Source organism: Centroberyx affinis, unplaced genomic scaffold (genome assembly GCF_046629955.1).
Source record: "Centroberyx affinis isolate AG114_WGS23_722 - 3 ecotype Tasmania unplaced genomic scaffold, CSIRO-AGI_Caff_v1 ptg000249l_1, whole genome shotgun sequence".
NCBI lineage: Eukaryota > Metazoa > Chordata > Actinopteri > Beryciformes > Berycidae > Centroberyx > Centroberyx affinis.
In genome coordinates, this window is record NW_027278932.1 from 113,127 (window position 1) to 130,169 (window position 17,043).

General features: G+C 41.7%; 2 protein-coding genes across 2 annotated transcripts; both read right to left on the bottom strand.

Annotated features, from left to right (window-relative positions):
* Positions 1–802: 802 nt before the first annotated feature.
* p4ha3 (prolyl 4-hydroxylase, alpha polypeptide III) lies at positions 803–11,512 on the bottom strand. The gene is made up of 13 exons (XM_071544908.1): positions 11,403–11,512; positions 10,313–10,467; positions 9,903–10,126; positions 7,773–7,922; positions 7,642–7,693; positions 7,235–7,398; positions 6,269–6,445; positions 3,506–3,570; positions 3,030–3,189; positions 2,825–2,887; positions 2,198–2,266; positions 1,589–1,685; positions 803–978 (listed from the first exon to the last, which is right to left on the bottom strand). Exons 2-13 carry the CDS (start codon positions 10,407–10,409, stop codon positions 908–910), a joined length of 1,389 nt encoding a protein of 462 aa, XP_071401009.1. The 5' UTR covers positions 10,410–10,467; positions 11,403–11,512; the 3' UTR covers positions 803–907.
* A 2,535-nt stretch (positions 11,513–14,047) lies between these two features.
* Positions 14,048–15,001, bottom strand: or95a1 (odorant receptor, family 95, subfamily A, member 1). Its single transcript, XM_071544601.1, has one exon. It carries the CDS (start codon positions 14,999–15,001, stop codon positions 14,048–14,050), a length of 954 nt encoding a protein of 317 aa, XP_071400702.1.
* Positions 15,002–17,043: the final 2,042 nt, after the last annotated feature.

Sequence of the window (17,043 nt, forward strand, 5' to 3'; positions counted from 1 at the left end):
TTCAGATGGGTTCTGACCTACTTAGACACAGATATCTGCCTGGTATGCAGACAGACACTCAGCGTTTGTTGTGTGAGTTGAGACACGAAGGCTGGAGCAGACGGGTTCCCGATCACTTCTCTTACAGAGCATGATTAATGACACCCAACCTCTGAAGATGAATAAGAAGCTGACGGAACCGGCTCAACTGTTCCATTAGGCACGAGACAGTCAGTAACATTAAAACAATTTAAAACAGCCTCTCATGGGTCGTGATGACCACATAATTTCCAACTGGGAATAAACACTCACAGTGACTTGTTCCTTTGACTCATAACACTGGTCTCAACTGCATTCCTCAGTTCTGACATGACTAATTACAGAAGAAGAACTCTTAAACCAAAATCTCTTGTAACAATCTGTAGTGTGTGCCAACCAAATGGGAAAACATGCAAAGAGTACATTGCAGATTCTGTGCATACGTTTTTGAGGGGCTGCACAAAATGTTTTTTTTTTTGTAAAGCAAACTGCAAGCAGAGGCAAACAGCCTCGCACAGTTAACTGAAACCAGCCCAGTGTGCAAAGGCAGAGGCCTCTCTCCATCTGCAGGGACTGGGCAGCAGGAGCAAGAGAGCACTTTTGGCCTCTGGGGCTGATTGCCAACTGCCCCACTCCTCTTCCAACCCACCTTCCAAAGCACGGCTCGGCCTCACGCTGTTCCTGCCCCCTCCAGCAGTGTCCGCTGCATGCTCCATGTTCCCTGGGGCCTGGAGCTCCAATCACAGAGGCAGGCTGCCCCTTCGCAGCTCTCACCTCCCCTGCCTGTTCACTCTCTGGTTCCCTCCTCCTCGCTGCCTGCAAGTGTGCCTCTCCATTGTAGAGGTTGGCTCTTGTACTCCAAGCGGGCCCAGCTATTGCTCCACCCCTCTCACTCTTCAGGATTAAGGCTGCAGCGACGCTGGAACTCTTGGCCATGCTCATGGATCCATTTGTTTGCCACTGGAACATACAGAAAGTTGCATTTTTGTGCTCAAATATATACAAGATAAAAACTGCACAAATGAAACCGTCTTGTACTTGCCAATTGAAAATCTTTGAATAAGGGTGTCTGGAGACTACATTTATTTAGGGTGAGCACCCTTTATATCAATTTTATATCCTTTATATCCTTTTTTATCAATTTCTGATACAGTTGCATGAAACGGATACAGGCAGCATGTGCAATAAATGTGTCTCCAGCTGCACTGTGGTGACTAATATGCTTCTCTGTTCTCTGTAACAGAAGCATCAACAACACTGTTGTTCTGGTCTGAATGGAGGCCAACCAGCAGCATGTGTTTAGTATCCAGGATGAGCGCTCAGTGTCTGACCTGCACTCTGCAACATCTCTAAATGTATCTCTGTAATGCAGCACAGATGTGCCCTATCTCTCAGACAGTAACTCCTGTACCACAACGCAGGGCTACTGTTGAGAGAAATAGGCCGTGATAATAATTGATGTGTTCAATCAAGGCAGGATAGGGTTTCCATATTCAAGTAAATTATTGTCCTCTGTTGACAGCATCATCACATCAGCGGATAATCACAACCTGAATCAATAGACTCTTACCCCATTTGTCCCCAACAAGCACAGGACAGCCGGCATGCAGGGTGTCTCCATCCCCTTGGCCGTTTCTATGGAGATTCCACCAGAAGATGGCAGCATTCTGGGATATGAAACACAACAGAAAGAATCACTGCAGATTTTAGAGAAATTGTGTGGTCTAAACTTCACACCCAGACCTGTGGTCCAAGTACACCTACTTGACAGATGTTGAGGAAACACAGCCAGGTGAGAGAGCTCCTGCAGAAATATTATCAGTTATTTTATGGGTAAACACACACTCATTTTGCCAGTGCATCCCAGACAGGAAGTGAAACCCCAATAAAAATGAAAAGGTGAAAGGTCGGACCCCAGGGACAGTCTGGCAGAGCTTCCACAGCAGCTCATTTATCAATCCAAAAACAACCTCAACCTCCTCTGAGGCTGAGCTACACAATAGCACGATTGTCAGAAGAAGTCTCCAGGCTCATGACACTGGTATGATCTGACCTTTCGCCATTTTGACAGCTGCACTGAGTGAGGGTTGGGTGAAAATGTTCTAGCTTGAGGCAAAATGTGACATGGAAACAAAAGAGGCTGCATTCAGCACCTCTCAGACATTAGCAGTGCATTTACCTTCACAACAGGAACGCTGAAGTTGGCATGGATGAAGGCTGTGGACCCACCTGCCTCAACAGGGCTGAGCTGTGGAAAATGACATTCTTTCAGAGCTGTGTCTGGTGTTTATGTGCTCATGTTATGAAACGCAACTCTGCCTGTGCTGCACTGTTTTCAAAGGCTCACAAAATGACATTATTTTCTAACCATTGACCGCTTTTACTCGAATTCTCACACTGGATCAATAAAAACAATAACAGATTACTTTTCAAAACACGGTTAGGAAGCACTTTACAGAGGAGTAACAAAGGTAAAAACAGATAAAACGGGCGGTAAAAGCAATGAACAACAAGTAAGAAATATAAAGGCAAGGCGAAAGTAAACCATAAAAGCGATGTCAAACACAGATCATAAAAGATTGCTGCATCAAAGCGAGTAAAAAGTGATTTGAAAGATGACAGATTTATCCAGCCTAAGCTCCTCAGGCAGGTCCTTCAAAAGTTTAGGAGCCCTGATGGCAAAAGCCCAATCGCCTCTTGTTTTAATTATAGACTTTGGAGCAGCCGGTAGGAACCTACCCGAGGATTCAGGCTGCGATCTGGATCATACAGGGTTAGAAGATGGTTGCAATAAGACTTCACTTACATATATCATGAAGGTTGCCAAACGATTCCCAGTTTTAAGCTTGAACAGGGGGCTTGATGCTGACTGGATACATGGAAATGTAAACAGTCATTAGAAAGTTGTAATCGTATTACCACAAATATGATCGTAGACAGAAATAATAGCTGAACTAACAAAATATAATCAAGTTTTAGAACCTGTAAAAGAAGTCTTCCAATCAACTCACTGTAGCGTGATCAAAATGAGGTTCATAGTGGCCACCAATCCCATAATTCACCACTTGGAGGTACTCGCCATACGGAGGCTGCACATTCAGACCCGTGAGCATGGAGATCCTCTGGTCCAGCTGCCCGATAATGGAGCGTGTTGAGCCTTTGAGCCATGCGCTAAAAATATGACATATTGATAAAGGTATCCGTTACTATCCCAGTAATCAATAACCATTTTCTTCTCCACATTCAGAGAAACTAAATAAGGCATTTTCAGTTTCATTCAATAAATCTGACCCAATTTATAATTCACACATTACAGCTAATATGGCTGAAATAATTTGCACACCATACAATTAACTTTGTTGCACATTTATTAAAAACATGCTTAAGTGACACTGCAGTAGTGACGCTAGTCTACTCAGAGAACTCGTATGAACTAAATTACAGATAAATTAAACAGTGTATCATAAACAAGGTGTTCACATCGTACCTCTTGCTGATGCGATACTCTGCTGTTGCTTGTTTCTCTCCAGCTGCCACCACAGATCTTCTCAACTTGTCAGCAAAAGACAGAAAACAGCATTTTATATTTTTACAGCAGTCAAGCTTTGACATCCAGCTGCAGGCCCTAACAAAATGTGAGTAATGGCACGTGTCCAAAACAGAAACTGAAAACAGATAATAGAAAATGAAGAATTTGGACCCAAAAGCACAGTTTCCAAAGCTGCCATAAAGATGAGTTGGCATTACTCGTCTAATCCTGCATGCCAAGGCTTGGGGAGAGTTAGGAGGGAAGAGCAGACTGATGGTGTTTCTTCACTGAATGAATGATAATTATTGAATCTCACTGCAAGTCCACATAAAGCATTCATGGACTTGCTGATTTCCCCAAAGGACAGATACCCCCGTTTTGCCACGCTGATCAGTTTCAAGTTTCATCTTGTCTTATCCCACAGCTTGTGAAAGTGCTCCTCAAAGTCTGAGACTGGAGGGGAGTCAGGGGAAGTCCAGATGTTTCGAACTGAGCCGACCCTTCTGCAAATTGAGCCTCCATGAGTTCTCTGCAGAATTGTCACTTTGTTTTCTACTCATTTTAGACACATTCACAAATTTGCAAGGGGCACATATACAATTTTCTAAACAGGTATGTGTGAAACGAGCAGTAAACTGGAAACACAATACTTTTGATTAATTCTGCAAATCAAATTCGTCATGCCGTCCATGTGCCTTAAGGTCATGGCAGGCATGATTTCATACAAGGTTAAGGGATTCGAAAGAAGCAAAATACTACAAAAAAACAAGAAAAGTCATTATCATTAATTCACCCCCTAGAAACCTATAAAGTAACAAGCCTTTTAAAACGACAGACCTATGCTTCAAATAGGTTGAGACTGTTAAATACTGAGGCTCTGGAAGCCAGCAGGAACAAAGTGAACGCCATGCTCATGGTTAATGAATACCGCTCACTGCTCCAAACGACTAATACTCTGGGCCTGTTTTCAATCAACCCACAAGTTGACATAATGATGAAATAAGTACAGGGATTTCCATCTGAGGAAAGGGATGGAAAACTCATTGAACAGTGCCAAAACCTCACAGAAGCTATAGGACATCACTTTGGTTACCAAATATTTCCAAATTAACTGAGTCAGCATACTGTAAATGGCTCTAAGGACAATATAGTGTAGCTTCCAATTCAGCCAGCAGAAAACGGATAAAACTTTCAGACAGATACTGTGGTGAGATGTTAGTGGACTGAACTTCTACTAGTGGAGCTCGGGGTAATTTGGACGGTCCGAGGCACTCAGCCAAGTGTTCATAGTAATGTATCCCTCATTCCTTTAAGCCCTGCTAAATGTTTGGAAGCACACCAACTCTTCCTACATAGGAGTCTTTGCAGTGGCGTTCTCACCGTTAGGCAAAGATACACGACTGTAGCCTTAAAGACAAGATTATCAAGTTTAAAATCAGTTTATCAGTTTAAAAGAAAATATACTTTTTGACAAAACATCCCTCCTCTTGTTGCAATAAAAATGATTTCAATCAATGTTTCCTGAAACTGCTGTTTTAAGTTATTAAAGTTTAAAAGTTTAAGTTATTAAAACAGGGTTGTTACTACTACTATTATAATGTTTATTGTCCTTGTTATCATGTTTTTTTTTGTTGTTCTTATGTTCATTTATTTATTTATTTACTTATTTAATTTTCATTTTACTGTGTATGCACATGTATGTGTATATACATATTTATTTATTTGTTACAACTTTTGTGATAATGATTCTGCTTCTCTTGTGCGTATTGTATTGTTTAATCAAACAATAAAAAACATAATTAAAAAATATCTTGAGTTGACCCCTGGGTTTCTGAGATTCAATTTCGTTCCACTTTCTTTTGATGGCATTACAAAGCAAAGGATCTCCAGACCCTGTGGCTTGATGGACATGGTCTCTCTTTTGACAGGCCTAATCATGTAGAAAACTTGTGTTCTTATTGAGAACCAGATCACTAGACAGAGGTGAGGCCACTTTAGGACAGAGGGCAAGGTGAGATTCCACCAAAAGTGAAATGACTGACAAATTAAAAAAAAAAGTCCTTCTTATAGGCTGCCGATGTAATCACAGTTTTAATTTCATTCTAATGAAAAACTAACGCCTGGGCAAAGGTCCTCAGGGTTAGACCGCATGAGGAAAATAAAACTGATGGGAAACTTCCTAAAATAACTGTATTACCAGTAAGGCCAACACTAACAGAGTGTGGAGAGTAGTTTCCTGTGCAATCCAAATAGGAAGCCATGAAACACAGAGGAACGACTTGGTGGCGTATACTCCAAATAAACATGATGGAAGATGTGGACATGGACAAATGCTACTATAAACAATATCTCTTGCATCAGTCAATCAGAAAATAATTCTGTTTGACAGGACTTTGGTGGGCCGAAAACACTGGGGTCAGAAAATCAAATCAACATTTCACCAGAGTCATGTGAAAAGCTCATAACTCCAGTTTTAGCAATTTTAGTTTTTTAACTCTAGTTGAAGAATTGCATGATTCCTCTAACAAAATTATACAACACTTAGATCTATAAAACCCTTTGAAAACTGCATTGGATAAACTGAAATAGGCATGATGTTCATTGTTCAATCTATAAACAAGGCTGTTTTTCTTAGCTACTGAAAAGTTGACATTTTGGAGATGTTTTCACCCGACAACAATAATGTGTGGAGGAAAATGACATGACACTGCAGGAACTTACACCTGGCTGGGCGAGCAGCTTGATGTCCTCTGCCTCTGTGTCAGTGATGAAGCTGTGGTACAGGACCACATATGGCTGCAGGCTCAGCACTTCACGTCTTATTGGCTGCAGTAGGAGCCCAGGACTGCCATTGGTGAAATAGTCGCAGAACAGTCTGGGGTTTTCATAATGTGTTGGCTGTTAGGAGAAACATGCATCTGAAGTCCATTACCAAAATCAAAACAAGATTTTTGTTTTCTTTTTATCCAAACAAATTAGCTTCAACATTCTTCTCTGTCCATATAAGTTTGAAGGGGAATACCACTTTTAAACAGTCGCATAGTTGTTGTTATGGTCAAGGACACTTCAATTATAAATTTTCAACCTGATTAACTCTTTGATGAATCCAGGAAACAGAGAATTGGTCAAATCTGTTAAGTCATCAAGATGCACCATGCACTTACAGCTGCTCCACAGACAATGAAAATGACAAAGAGTGATGTTTGTGGTGTTCTAGAAAGTTAGTCAGTTTTTACACCCAAATGTGATTTACTCTAAAATCGTGCAAACTGTTCTGAAGCAGAAAATGTCACCACACCCACAAAAATGAACCCCTGATCTTCTCACAGCCCTCTTTTCCATTTGTTTCTCTGTAAAGCTGTATTTTAGTGTGACATCACACATCAGGGGGCAGAACATAACTCTTCTCTCCCTTCTGCCTATAGGGTAAATGAGAGAATGTTGTCTAACATAAACTAAACTGTGCAACGGCAAATCAACAACATTTGAAAAACAAGATTTAGTGGCATTTCCCTTGAAGGCTGCGGCCAAGTCTCTGCATGATATTGAGAAAACACAACTGTTCTGCACATTTGGTTAGTATTATACACTTAAGAATACTCTGGTTGTCATATTGACTTATCCTGATTACTTCTGGATATTCTCCCTTTACATAACGTGTTCAGTATGATCAATAGTGAGGAATACCTGAGAGCCTTGAGTCTGGCAGAGTTTCTCATACATATTCCTGGTTCTTAGATAAGTGGAGTTGGGTCTCCTCAACCCGCCGCCCCTGATAGCTGAGGCTGGACTCTCAACAAGCAGCTTCTCGTATTTCTCAACATTCTGCAAAACTCTTCCGTTCAGCGGATCTTAGAAGGAACAAATGATGTAAATTTAGTAGCCATAGTTTATAGAGCACAATTCTTCATTACAAGCTTCAGTTTGGAGAGGCAAGTCATGCTCTTCACCAAGGGAAATACAGTCAGCTGAGCAGGGCAGATGCTTTTCAGGGCATTTTTATGCTGCATGTGCATCTTAAAAACCTAATATATTCATATCTATATATCTATATATGCATATGGGACAACTATAATTTAACTGGAAAGAATTACCATGGTGGAGTAACTCCTGAGACAGACTGAGAGCATAGGAGACGTTTCCTGTCTGAAACAATGAGAGGAATTTAGAGCAGTGCAATACATCAATCATCTTACATGTGTGTTTCATGAATCTTCCAGCGTACCTTAAAGTGAGAGAAGGCCAGATGGTCCAGAGCGTCCTCTAGAGTCCCTTCGTTCTCAGGGCTCCACTCTCGTCCCGACCCTCTGAAGAGACGCACCGACTCCTCCAACCACTGCACTGAGTGGTAGTAGTCTTCCTGCTCATAGGCCACCTGCACACAGTTACACCTGGGTTACTTGTTGCTAATTAATTTTAATATACTTTTAGCCACTTTTGGGTTCAGTTACTCCAAAATGACATCATTTTCCATTGAAGAGAAGTAGGGGAATGCGTAAATTTCCTGTCAAACAGATAATCCACACAGATGGCATGAGATTGAGCATTGCATGACTTAAATACTATCCATTGTTTGCAAGGCATTTACAGAGGATCTGATGTAAATATCGCTTGTGCTATTTTGGGAGAGCACCCGGGGCTGTTAAGTCCCTTCTCAGTCTTGACTTGCCTGTTGTTGACTCAACAACAGACAAGTTGACTCAACCTAAAGATACATTTTTCTCCACCTGGGTTTATTCTTTTTTCCACCTTTGTTTATTCTCTCTCCAGCATGACAAACAATTTGAAGAATGACACCTGTGTATAGTATGTAATGGACTTCAAACTTCTATGCATTGTACAGTCAGTTCCTATGCATTGATTAGTTGAATGTTGAAGGGTTTAGTACAGAGCTGCTGCAGATAGATCGGCATCTCTGTTGATCCTTAAGAAACCCCTTAAGCACTATTTTTACATCTGGAAAGACATGAACACAGCTATTGTCTATTTTGGTCTTGGTCTTGAACAGGACTCGATTTGCTCTGGTCTCTGTCTCGACTTGATCTTGACCCCCTTTGGACCTGGTCTTGACTCCAACCTGCCTCGACCCGGCCTTGGAATTTACTTGGTTTCAGCTAAGGTGGTCTTGACTACAATCCTGAGAGCTCCTGTGTATATAAACCTATCTTGGACGTTAGGGGACAAAGTTGGGTGAGAGCAGGGTGTCATTGTGGTCATCAAGTGGGCTCCTCCCATCACAGATGTTTCCTTTAAGCGCATCCACAGCACCTCTAGACGGCTCAGCAGTGACTTCTGGTGTCACAGACTGCCCCCCCCCCCCCCCCGCCACCACCACCACACACACACACCAATCACACACACTCTTAACACTAATCAGAACTTGACTCACCTATGCTACCTTGTATCGACACTTAGGGACACCTAGTTGACAACAGTACACCCAATAATTTGGGTCTCAGCTGTTGGTCTCAACAGTAATAGGCTAAGGAACCACAGATTTTAAAGAGTTAAAATATAAAACAGAAAATATTCTGTAGATCCTAGTCATTGTATGATATCAGTATCAGTGGTTAGATGATGCTTGTCTCATACAATTCATACCACGTTTCTCATGATGAGCAACTGTTCTGTGATTCTTCCCCAACAAACTGACAGGATACAGGTTTCTTTTAACAAACCCTGCTGGTTTTGAACAGTAGTTTAACAGCCATATAAACACACTTGCAGCAAGCTGTTACTGCATGCCACATTGACTACACCCTAAACTAAGCATCTGTTTACAGATGGTTGGAGATAATCCCAGCCCCGGCACAAGTGAAGGCACTATTTTCTCCAAACTCCTCTTGACTTTTGCTGAGTGAGATAATGTCTTTTCCATACAAGAGGATGTTTCTCCTACGCAGCGCCCTGCCCTCACGTACTGCCACTGTACATAAACAGTGGAATTTATTGTAGGGGAAACTCAAGGCTTTTTTTTTCATATCTGCATTACAGAACAGTATAGTCATTTTCACATGGAATGGTTTCCCAGGCACACAGTGGGAAGAATTCAACGTTTTCCACTCCGACTGTCTGGACTCCCACCACAGAGTGACTGACAGGCTTGGAACAAAACTATTTTACAGTCTTTTTCGTATGGGATGCTAATCACCAAGGCAAATTTTCACAGCACCATCTGCCAAATACCCCTACACTTTATGACTTCACATGAGCTCTCATAGCACATTTTGCACAGTGACACGACACAGAGAAGGCACTGAGACCATTGTCAAGGAAATACAGTGGTGACAAATAACAGTGGGAGAAGGGAATGCAAGAAAATACTTTGTTAGATTGTTGTTTACGGGCGGCGTACCTTTCCAACCAGAAAGCAGTCGTCACCAGAGAGCGGGATAGACACTGTGGGCCTGTAGATATCGATGGGGCTGCCGTCAGTGGCTCTCTGGAAACGACCCCTCACAAGGCTCCCCACTTGCAGAGCGTACACATCCTGCAGCCTCATCAGCCCCTTGGCGGCCCCCTGAAGGTCCTCCAGCTTGGGCAGACCGGCCTCCTCCTCCTCGTAACCAGACCTGAGGGCTGGAGAGCAGAAGGCCACAGGGTGAACTGGGGGGGTTGGGTGATGACAGGACAGACCACAAGAATAGAGAGAGGGTGGGAAGGGAGGGGGGGGTGATGGATCTCTGTAAAAACATTAAGTCCCAGGTGATGTCACTTATCAGCACCAGATGCATATTTTTTTTTTTATGAAGGCAGTGAACCGACCTTGTGCGTTCTCCATGGCTTCGTCACTGTAGACCACGTTCAGCCACTCAGACTGCAGGCGCTTGATGAGGGTGAACGCTACCAGAGGGTTTGCCATCGCAGTTGCTGGGCCGTTGTAAACTTCACTGTGCAGTTCAGACACCTTCGCAAAGAAACTGTGGGAAAGAACGTTATCTGTGTTTAAGATGAAGGATCGACGGTTACATCTGCTGCTGCTGCTGCTGCCACTGCTATAATAATCATATAATGGGCAGAGATAAATGAATAATGATGCAGCTTGCCAATATATTATGCCATCACAGGACATTACTTGTTTTCCATCAACCAACCCCCAAAACTGTAATAGTGGTGTAAGCCACATTAAACATAATTACTGTGTTAACTTGCATGAGCAAAAGGATTGTACCATAAAATTAGAGGAACATGTTTCCGCAGAGAAACCAAAGTTGTATGATAAATATATGTTGGTGAAAATGACTGACTGAGTCCTGCTTGGGTTAGACCGATATATTGGTTTGCCAATGTATCAGGCCGATATTGGCCTTATATTAAATATAAGACATGCTATCAGCCAGTCATGTCGTCAGCTGTCAACATGATGGAGGTTCCTCACTGATCACAGCTACACTAAAACCTGCAATAAAATTTCATTTTCAGCACTTCTGCACATTTGATTTATTAATTTAACTGTTCCAATATATTTTTTGTAAATCATTTCTTCATTTAACAGCCTAATGTATCCCAGAGTTTATCCTAGACATGCAGTTTTAGTGTTCCATTGTCTGAATTCTGTTTCAGAGGCTTTTCCACTGTGCCAAGTATGAATTTCTGGGGGGAAACAGTGAATAGGCGACTTGGCATTTTATGGCATGAGATTGTCAAATGTTAAGATATTGAATTTCGGCACAAAATATTAGATATCGGTGTCTTTAGTCTAAAATGATCGGTGTGGGTAGTGGTCTTCAATACCCCCGCCGCCCCTAACACACACACACACACACACACACACACAGGGTGTCGTTTTTTGTCATCAAGTTGTCAGTCTCAAACAAAACTCAGCTTGTCATCAGATCTCATGCGTGCCACTCACCGTTTGATGTCCTCGAGTCTCTCCAATTCGTGGTCAATGTAAATTCCTAAGTAATTGATCAGTTTCCGTTCAACATTGATGGCTTGCTTAACGTTCAACAGCGACGTATACATCTCACCCAAAGACACAGGAACCACAGCTGAAGTTAGGAGACTCCAAGTAAAGCAAACATAGTTGAAATAACCCATAATTGGGTGGAGAAGCTGTCTTGGGTTATTTCCCCTGTTCCAATAATCCTGAGTGATTTCCAATTGTTTCCTCACGCGGCTGAGCGCTTCACACTACTCTGAGTAGTATTGGAAATCCTCTGTATTTGCGCCTTGCCTGCCTCGTGTGAATCAAATGTGCCTCTGTCCCGTTCACACTGAGGAGGCGCAGGGAGCTCTCACTGCTCTGGGATCAGCTTTCACTGTCCGGGAGGCAGACATACAGTCATTGGTAGAAATCAATCAGTACAATAACTTGTCGCTTCTGTAATCAGATGCATGACAGAGGATCAATTATGTGCTTTATGATGATGGGAATACTACTTTATACAGTTTATAAATTTAGGGTACAACCGACTGTTTCTCATTAATAAGCGAGCTCTTCATGTCTCTTAAGCTTGGTTGCATCGCTCTGTGAGTTACTTATCACCTTTATTGTTTAGGGCAAAGTTTATTGCTTTTAAGTGAATATGTTGGGTCATTTCTTTTCTCAAAAGGAAAACAAATCTTGAGCGCACATTGCCTACCGAGCGGCAATTAGTGTAATTTGAAATCACAGTGACACCTGCAGGTAGATGATCTGTACTACAAGCAAGCCGCAAAGGACCATAGGAATATGGTAAACACAGTAAGTCGCCTACACACGGGGAAAAAAGGAAAATACTCAGCCAAAGTAATCTGGTACTTTGTACCAGCGTAGGTGGTATACTTCTGGTCTGATTCTTCCCCCTTTGATATTGGCTCTAGCTCAGAGTCTGATTGGTAGGCGTTTTTCAAATTTGGTGCACACCCCGATAAGCAGGTGTCCGGTTTGGTAGCACTTCGGCCACACGGGGACGCTATAAAATACAGTCAAACTTAAAGGTCCCATATTCCACACTTTCCAGTGTTTTATTTTAGGTCCATTAAAAGCTGTTTGTGTGGTGTCATGTACCAAAAACACATACTTTTAACCCTAACCCATGGCTCGGTTTTCTAATATGGATTGTGTGGATTTAAACCCTAACCCTCAAGGACCCATAATGTCCGTCTGGGTAGATTTGCCATCATCTTGGAAATTTTGTTAAATCTTTGACAATCTTCTTCTTCCTATCCTGAACCGTAAGTCCAAATGACACCAAATTTGGCCTGCATGGTCCATGGACATGCCGAAACATAAACAACATTTTACGTAATGATTGGGTAAAAAATAGCGGACTTATTAGCCAATCAAATTCTGACATTATTGAATCTATCACAAGTCTACTTCACAGTGGCCTATGACCTTGGAACTTGGTGAGCACATTAGTGACAACACCCCTAGGAACTGTACTGTACTGTAAGTTTGGTATCGGTATCCCAAAGAACGACAACACAGTATGAATTTCAATTTGTGCTATGCTAACTGCTAATGCTAGAAATTACACATTAACAGCATCTACTCATAAACCGTGACTCGGATTCACTCCTAATTGCTTGTGGACACTTCTCACACCAGTCCTGAGTGATTTTCAGATTTTCGGTTGCTGTACTAGGCGGTCGCATGCTGTGAATACCTTTTGAGGCTGCTTGCAGCTTTAATTTTACTCTGTTACTTCCTATATTTCTTCTTATGCAGTTGTTTTAATATTGTCACTATCAGTATCATACAATAAATAGGCTAACCTTGAGAAATCCACAGGTCTTCTAATGCATTATGACTAATATGAAACATGACAACATTGCAGCTGTATTTGTGCAGCAGCAAACAAAATGTGACGTACATCCAGATGTCAGTATGCGTATCTGCTAGGAGAACTTGAAGTACAACACACACTCTCTGTTGTGATTTGAGTTTCCAAAGTGCACTTAAATATCTGTAATGTATCTTAATGAAGGTGAATGACAGAAGGCCAAAAGCATTTAGAGTCGGAGGCTGGCCTGCAGCACAGTCACACAGCAAATCATGAATCCAGCATGAATGTTGTTTGCTGAGAGTGAGAGACTCGATGCAGTCGTCTGGCTTTCTGTAGGATATAAAAAAAAATCAGTCAATTTGGTAAATAGTCTTTATTGATGCTGCTGGCACAGATTTAAGGGCACTGACTGTTAATGTGTAACAGCGGTTGGTCTATAAAACCGTTGATCTGATCTCAAAAAGTGATGCCAATATATCCATAAAAAGAGAAGAGAGGTCTTATGTGTCCACAGGGCAGTGTAGGACACAACAGATAAAAAGTTTGAACCAATCAGTGACAATTTCTAGTTCAATTCTTAGTGGTCTTTGACTTAGCTTCTCCCATTGTCTTCACAAACGTGTACTAGAAGGATAAATGATTTACGTATCGTCTGTAAATCTGCTGGTTAGAAAGCTGCAACATCATCCTTCATTCTCTTTATCTATGATGACAATAAATATTTTTTAAAACCATGAATACATTTGACATTTCATAAGTGTTGAGTATTCTCTACAAATCCAAATCAGCCAGTTGAAGAGCTAGATAAGGTGATGGGTCCGGTCCTGTGTGGGCAGCAGAGCATGGATCTCCTTATGTTGCGCCTCAGACTCTCATCCCGAAGGCCATAGATGAGCGGGCTGAGAAAGCGCGGTATGAGGATGAAGCAGAAGAAGTTGAAGAAGGCGATGTCGTCCGGATCCCAGTTGGCATTGAGCACTATGAGGGCTTCGGTGATGGGGTGAGTGAAGGCCAGCATGCACAGCAGCAGCTGAAAGCCATGCAACAGCACCGTGTGCATGGCTTTGCTCACAGACGCCCGGTCCTGCCTCATCTTCCTGGTCTCCAGCAGGATCCTCATGTAGGTGAAAAGGATGATGACAGCCACTACCACAAAAAACAGCCCATTTAGGAAGACCTTGAACAGTGTCTGCAGGGGAGATGAGTTGAGGGTGGACACTTTGCAAATCACAGGGGTAGAGAGGACATCCACGCCAGGCTTAGGTTCCCCTATGGAGAAGTCAACAGTAGGGAGGATGCAGCAGATGAGCCACAAGGACAGGATGATCCTCCAGATGCGGTCTGAGCGCCAGGCGGCTGGGCGCTGCAGGGGATAGACGATGCTCACGTAGCGCTCCAGCGACATGGTAGCCAGGATCAAGGAGGTGTTCTGGAAAGTGGCAGTAGATATGAATAGCAGAGGAACGCAGAAGACCATGGCAAATTGCACCTCGCCCATGGCAAAGAGAAAGAGCAGCACAGAGGACAGGAGCTGGAGGGTGTCATTGATCAGCATGTAGGAGAACAGGATGTAACGTGAGCTCTCCAGAAACTGCCTGTGAGATGCAAAGATATGCAGCATAATCACAATGCAGGAGAGGAAAACACAAAAGACAGGGGTGACCACAGACACTTTCAATATCAGAGACAGGCTTGTATGTGATGTTGCATTGCCTGGAAGTTCAGTCAGATTCTGCATCATTTTCAAGCATGACTGGAGCAAACCTGAAAATGTTAAAGAGAAAAGAATTCAAAGATCCATATTCACACTGAGTAATAAAAAGAAATGAGCTGTTTGCTCAAAAACATGCATCTTCATTGTCTTGTCTGAATTTTCATTAATGAAAAGTACAGCATTTTCAGTGCCTCATAAATTCCCAACTTTGTAGAAAATAAAATAAAAATTAAAGAGTGGTTATGTTTCCTCATTCACTCTTTCAAACATACATTAATTACATACATGACCCACATTCAGAATGATAGAGAACTTACCTGAGAAAGTCCTCATCAGTCAGTAGAATTTAGGACTGGCCAGGCTTCAGATTTATACTCATTTTGCCCTACAAGATGTCCTTGATGACTAACATCTCTGGGACCTCTTTCCCCTTACTCTAATGTGTTTTCCATTTTTCGAATATGTCTGACACAGGCTCGATTTCTCCAGAGATAAATTAAATTCATGTCATTGTCTCTAAGCATTGTGTTTTGTCTTGTTTATCATCTTGTTTAGCAATAATGCTAATTTATGTGACATTTATCTGTCTTGGACTGGTTCATTATGGCAGGTAAAAGGTCATAAGTTCACACTGTATAGTTGTGAATATTGTGTTTTGTACCAGTACAATCTAAATATTTTTTCGGATCAAACTGAAAAAAAAACCAACCCAAAATCTTTCAAACAGAATTCACAAGTGATGTTTCTATGATGTTGGTTCACTTAATAATTTTAAACGTTAAGAACTCTCCCAAAGTGAGGAACAACACCAACACTGTAATTTTTGATGTCATCACTTCCAGTTTTGTTTCATTTTTGTGTTTACAGTTAATAGTCACATATTCTTGTAAAATCACAGGATACTGTCACAAAGTCATTCTCCCATTCATTTTCAGTTGAGTCTCTCCATGATTTTCTTAATGATATTGTATAGAGTGATTCTCTTATTTTTAGCTTTAGGTGAGATTTATTCATTTGCACAAATATCGATTGTAATGTCCAAAATCATAGGAATAGCATATATAAATTATTGTCTGCTAGATTTTCTCTTTAAATACGCATTTCTGTTGTATTAGAATGTTAAAAACATGAAAAATAGTGGAAGATATTTAATATGCATCTTTTAAAGAATTATTTATAAAGGTTTGCAGATTATTTTAGAATTTTGACATTTCTTCCCTTTTCCACCTTTTCTCCCTAACATATTTCTTTGCCTAGCACTGCTTTAGCATTAATATTCATTCATGTGACTTTTACCCATATAGAAGTAGTTCAGCAAGCATGGAGTTGGCTCAAGCAAACAAAATCTGTTGAAACCAGGAAATTTGAGCAAATGGCTTGACAAGAGAGGAAAAATGTGCCAAAGTAGTTTTTCCAGCTCTGCAGAGACAATGGACGAACTGGGAAGGTGTAGAGTTGTTTGGGAAGAGTTGTGGAATATAGAAGCATCTATGATTAGATTAATTCCTGGAGCAACCATAGGTATACCCTGACAGGATGAAAAGTTGTGTGTTGAAGTTAAGAGCTTAGCATCAGTAATTTAAACTAAATGAACAGAGATCAATTCTTTACCCACTAGGAGAGAGAAACCTAAACATCAAATTGGCTTTGTACAAGTCAGGAAAGAATCACTATTGAGCCAACAAGATAAAACAGATAGGTGAGGCTAGGGATCGGCCAATGTGAGCAGAGGTAGGCCAGCAACTGACAGTCCCATCATAGTCCGCACCAGTCTAGGACCTAAGCTGTCTTGTAGTCCAGTAGAGATGCGTGCGTGTTTTTTCTAGAGCTGACCAAGATGTGCAAGAATCATGTTTTTGTTTTTTTATTTTTTTTGACATGGTGCTCAGCGCACATGGCTGTGGTGTTCTGCTCTGCACTTCCCAGAGATCACCTGTCAAACTGTCAAACTGTGTGTTCAGTACTGTGACGTCTTTTTCCTTTCAAGCCAAAAGGGTTAGCTGCCCCCCCCCCCCCCCCCAACACACACACACACACACACACACACCACCACCAGTATTGGTGTT

What these genes read in the sequence shown, in the direction of transcription:
- p4ha3 (XM_071544908.1), bottom strand. Translation starts at nt 10,409, where the DNA reads ATGGCAAACCCTCTGGTAGCGTTCACCCTCATCAAGCGCCTGCAGTCT. An exon ending in GAGTATCGCATCAGCAAGAG is followed by an intron (nt 3,190 to 3,505) that starts GTACGATGTGAA and finishes TCATATTTTTAG; the next exon opens with CGCATGGCTCAAAGGCTCAA. An exon ending in GCTTGTTGGGGACAAATGGG is followed by an intron (nt 979 to 1,588) that starts GTAAGAGTCTAT and finishes TGTATGTTCCAG; the next exon opens with TGGCAAACAAATGGATCCAT.
- or95a1 (XM_071544601.1), bottom strand. Translation starts at nt 15,001, where the DNA reads ATGCAGAATCTGACTGAACTTCCAGGCAATGCAACATCACATACAAGC.